The sequence below is a fragment of the Scomber japonicus genome, chromosome 1 (assembly GCF_027409825.1).
Source record: "Scomber japonicus isolate fScoJap1 chromosome 1, fScoJap1.pri, whole genome shotgun sequence".
NCBI lineage: Eukaryota > Metazoa > Chordata > Actinopteri > Scombriformes > Scombridae > Scomber > Scomber japonicus.
The window spans coordinates 29,515,504-29,520,784 of record NC_070578.1 but is presented as its reverse complement, the minus strand read 5'-3'; the positions used below and the strand labels follow the sequence as shown (position 1 = coordinate 29,520,784).

Sequence of the window (5,281 nt, the reverse complement as noted above, 5' to 3'; positions counted from 1 at the left end):
TTAAGTAAGGGCGTACTCAAACGTCCCTTTCTCCAGCCCCTCGATGCCATCAGCCCAGTTGGAAGAAGGCATGCTGCTGTAGGGGTCCAACAGGATCCTGAAACACCGAACTATCAGCAGTCCCAGGAACACCAGTAGCATCCCCACAAAGGCAAATGCTGTCTTCTGCTCCAGGGTCAAAGAGTGCGCCATCATGTCGTTTCCGCTCATGGCAGCAAGGGAGTGGTTGTAGTGGACACTACACATGGTAAACCAACATCTAGGTGCCTCATCTCTCCTCTGATAGGGTCAGGCGTTTATAAGCCTGCATGTTACCTGAACAAAGATTATATGATGGCTTCAGATTAGTGCTGTCTTGTCTATTGTGCAGAGATAATCAAGTTAATCAACCTACTTCAGTATTACTAAACATTGAATATGTATCATGCGTATGCACTGAGAAATAAATGTGCAGTTATGGTAGCAGAAATAAAAGATAGCTAAATTTGATGTTGAGAAATGAGCTGACTATGAAACAGGGTTTACATGTAAATATAAATAGTGGTATCAAAAAGATGTCTGGAGACTTCGATCTCTCTCTCAGTCTTCCCCTCTGGGAATTTTTCAGAAAATTACAAAAAGCAAACATGAACAGAAGAGTGAGGGTGACTGCATGAAGATGGGTTTAATCACAACAATCAAAGGACATCAGTGCAGGAATATGAGCCAATGCTATGACTACATTCCTTTAAGTCGGGTTAGAATTACAGTTTGTCGCAGTGCATAGCCAACTGTTAAACATAGGCATAGCATTAAGATATCAATGAAAACTCATTATCATGAAGATGTGACGTTATGTATGTTGGGTTTAGAAGAAAAGGCTCTACCTGTTGCGTGTGAGCAGATGCCTGCCAGACAGTGTAATTCCATTAGACAAGAAAACGATGGTGATTGACAAAACATGATCACAAAATTGCCATGGTCACACAAGTGGAAGTCTGCCTCTGTCATTCTTTTCCTCCCAAATCTTTCGTATGAACACAAGCAGCAGGTGGCTCGAGTGAAAGGAAGGGAGGGGGCTAGATGAGAGAGGGTACATACAGACAGGGACAGGGGAACGAACAGAGAGAATTGGGAAAGACAGACGATGGAGAAGGAAGTAGAATGATGAGGAGGACACTGCACAAGTATGCATGGTGAGAGAGAGGGGAGTGAGGGAGGGAGTGAGGTGGGGTGAAGAGAGAGACTGCATTGACAGATTTTCTGTTGTGAATGTCTAAGGAAGAAAAGCAGCCGTCTCACCGTCATTATCGTGCCATCTTCACAAACCTGTTGCTGCCGTTTCTTGCGAACAACTCCTCTTTCTTGGAGACCTCAGACATATATCCATGAGCCCATCCATTGCTGACATATTGAATGTGCTAGGCTAATCTCTCATCAAAACAAAAGGCTAGAGATAAAGAGAGAAACAGAAGCAAGGGAGAGACTATGATATGTGTCTCTTCTCAGAGATACTGCTCCCTTACTTGCTGCCTCCTACTCATTATCATTCTGTTTCTCTACCTCTCCCTCCAGAAGCACGCACGCTTGCTCCTGCTGCATGGCAACCACTTGTTAGTCTCACTCAGCTGCTCTGCTGCCTCAGTCATTCACAACATTTCCCCCCCTCAGCAACACCAGGACGGATGCAGCAGCATAAACAAGCAATCTGCCTCTTGTTTTTCTTCTCCCTTCTTCTGCCCTCCCTGGCTCATTTGGCTGTTCTCAAAATGACTCCACTAAAATGTGACAGGAATATCATGGCTTAGCCAACAGGAGAAATGCTGCCTCTCATCGCTCCTGGATAGTAAATGCTGCTGCAAAGGTATTTTTGGTACAGTACAGCATTATTCTCCAAGCCTGGTTTGATGATGTGTTTTTAATTGGTACAGTTTGCTGTGGTCAAATTGAATTAGTTCCTCTGCTTAAAAGCTTACAAATGCAAGCTCCCTGAACATAATGAGGGGATGAGAATAGAACTTGAACAGAAATTACTATATGTCTGATTTTACTGTAGTAAATGAAAGGCAGCATTGTATAGAAACACATAGCAGATCATCTTATTTTTCACTGTAACAAAATGCAGCAGTGAAGCGTCTTGCCATCTGTTACGTTGCTATGCAGTGCAGATTCATATCAGCTATGTAGTTTTTGTCACAGTGGTGCAGTGACTCGCATCTAAGGATAAGGCATGCCACAGGGGAGATGGTCATCATTGGTGTGTGATGTGCACTATCTCATGGCTTTTACAAGTGGCAAAGGAAGTCCCTTTTTTCAGTTGTAAACAGAACAAAATATCTCCCAGAGAGAATGTAAATGCAGAGGTGTATTACCTCCTTCACATTGACTTTCACTTCAAAGTTTCAAGCCTCTGCAGTGTCTCTTGAAATGCCTTGGGTTAGTAGCAATTTCTAATGTTGCTGTGCTGTTAATACTTGACTGAATTTGTATGAGCTAGAATGACTCAATGCTACAATTTTTTTGTTGACATTTGTTTGAAGGACCATACTTGAAAATCAGATGAGGAGAGGTCACGCTGAATGAAATGACAGTGAAATCACCTGCATTTCAATTCAAGACAAGGTCAAAATGTAAAACTAGTGGCCAACAGCACAAAAGTGGGCAAACATCAGTGATGAAGTCGAGTTAAAGAGACTGTGAATAGTTTATCATTAATGTATTAATAATTGATATTAATATTATTAATCCATTACAATGAACAAAGGATTACCTAAGCCTTTTCATACTGGACTTATCAAACATTCACAGACATTTTGACATTTGCTTCTCATTTGTCTTTATCATATAACAATCACCATGTGCTGATGTGCTTTGGACTTATTTGGCTCTAAAACAGAAACGGCTGAGATAATCTGAACATGTTGCATAAAGCATTTTAAAATATTATCCACTGATTATAGAACACAAGGATCAAGATTGTCTGTCTTTTATCTCAGCAAGTCAAGAGCTAAACTGATATTGAGAACTGTAAATTAATGATTGTGGGGACTCATTCACGGTATCCTTTTTAATGCTAATGAACTCCACCACACCTTGTTTTACAGTGTCATAATATGATATGTGCGACAGAGTACAAAGACAGATGCAGTCAAATGTCAAGGACTTTAAATACTTTGATTCTTATTCCCATTAGAGTGACGGTAGCAATTACTAATCTCCTTGGGGCCCACAACTTAATTAAATTTACATTATATTTTGCAAGGGGAGACTATTTACAATTAATATAATCATCTGCAATATTTTTATTAAAATCATAATGTAGAGGTGGTTGTTTCCAAGGAGCCACTAGAGAGAAGTATTATTTAGTAACTACCAACAACATGATCTATTGACTTACACTGCATTTAAGAACAAGAAAAAAAAGATGAAAAAACTGCTACCTGACCACAGATATAGATTTAGTCACGCCCAAGTTTAAATTTATAAATGACACTCATACATTAACTAAATTACCTGCAGTAACTTGGGTCAGCTGTCCGTACTTTGTTAATGAAGCCAACTTACTTAATCATTTCTCTTGTTACAAATTGTGCAGCGATCATCTGCTGGATGTTTGCCACGAAACAGCCCACAAGGAAATGAACAATCAGTTTATTGACCAGATTCTTCATGGACAGAGTAATACATGTACTGCACTATATGTTAAAGGTTAACTTCACTGCAATTTCACAGGTCAACCTGTTTCGTGGTTAGTTGCAATCCATTTATGACACAGGACTTGATATAACGAACTGCATAAATGTAAGCAAATAAATCACAATACCGGTATATTTAACATGCATTTAAACATACAGTAAAAAGCAATGCAATATCTGATGTTGGATAAGCTCTGCTAAAGAGATACTGTAGATATGAACACATAAAATCACTATCTAGATGTGGCTGTTGTGTAAACTTGTTGGAAGTGTGACAGTGATCCTGGGAATGCCCTATGGTGTATCCAACACCTGGAAATGTTTCTTTAGAATATTTGGAAATATTATGTAAAGATTTAAATGACAGTTGGTATTGAATTGCCCCATTAGAGTTTCTTGTATAGATGGAAACATGTGCAGGTGTCTAAATGACTTACAACTTAAAACTATGGTTTGAACATGATTATTTTCAAGGTCAAAATGTCCCATTTTTATTTTGTCCTATGTTAAAACTGTTTTAACAGTTAGGAGCTGAACATAGGTTTCTCTAGGAGTTCAGTCAACTTCATGTGGTATATTTATAAGTCATATTTACAACTTCTAAGTGTTTTATCTTGGTGGTGACATCTGCACAGACTTGCTGAGCATATTCTCTACAAATATTATAGTATATTGGATGAAGAAAATAGAATTATTCCTCCACGAGCGTAAAAGTGTATCAATCAATAGTTTCAGGAATGATGAATTGACTTGGCTCTGTATGATGATCAATAAGGCAAGCCATATATTGTCTGACACTGTGAGCGAGCTGCCTGGGGTATTGTAGATTATAGGTATTACTGGTACTGCTCAGTGAATTACGGTGACACAAATCAGAAAAACAAATGCACAATGTACTGTTCACTATGTAATTTGCATAATTCAATTTGCAGATGTTTCCAGGACATACTGATTCACGGTGATACTTTACATGTGTTGATCAGAACTGGCTACATGTGGTTTTTTTGGGTGGGGCCACTGTTCTGTTATTAATTATTAAAAGTTGACAGTTTTTTGGCTCCAGTTGGCCTGTCAGTCACTTTCTGCCATTCATCTGCTGTCTCCTGTCTGCCAACAGTGGGATCACATGCACAACCTGATCAAATATGCCTAATTTATTTGTGCTGATTCATTAACTTTCCTCCACAACTACCTAACTGCTATTTATTCTATTTTATTCCTGTTGTTCTCAAACTTTTTCATGCAAAGGACCTCTAAACTGACACAAATTAGACCACAGACCACAATTGGTGAGATTTTGTATTTTGTCAGGATTCCCCATCTGACAAAATTTTTGCTTTTAGATGTTTTATTATAGAAATGAAATGAAAATAGTCATACATTCTGTGTATACATATTGTGTTGTCCATGGACCAATAATGTATCTATCTATCTATCTGCCGTTCCGCGCCATATTATTCCATTCTATTCTATTGTATATTCTATTCTATTCTATATTCCTTTCCGTTCTATTCTATTCTATTCACCCAGGCTGCCTAGCAACAGCTGCCAAATCTCGCGTTGGCGGCACAAATCGCCACTGCACATTTCAAACTGCGTAGCATCAT

At 38.9% G+C, this 5,281-nt stretch overlaps 1 protein-coding gene across 1 annotated transcript; it reads right to left on the bottom strand.

The window, feature by feature from the left end:
- Window positions 1-246, bottom strand: ctxn2 (cortexin 2). The gene has a single exon (XM_053321719.1). It carries the CDS (start codon window positions 244-246, stop codon window positions 1-3), a length of 246 nt encoding a protein of 81 aa, XP_053177694.1.
- Window positions 247-5,281: the final 5,035 nt, after the last annotated feature.

Coding starts and splice junctions, on each gene's coding strand:
- ctxn2 (XM_053321719.1), bottom strand. CDS start 246: ATGTGTAGTGTCCACTACAACCACTCCCTTGCTGCCATGAGCGGAAAC.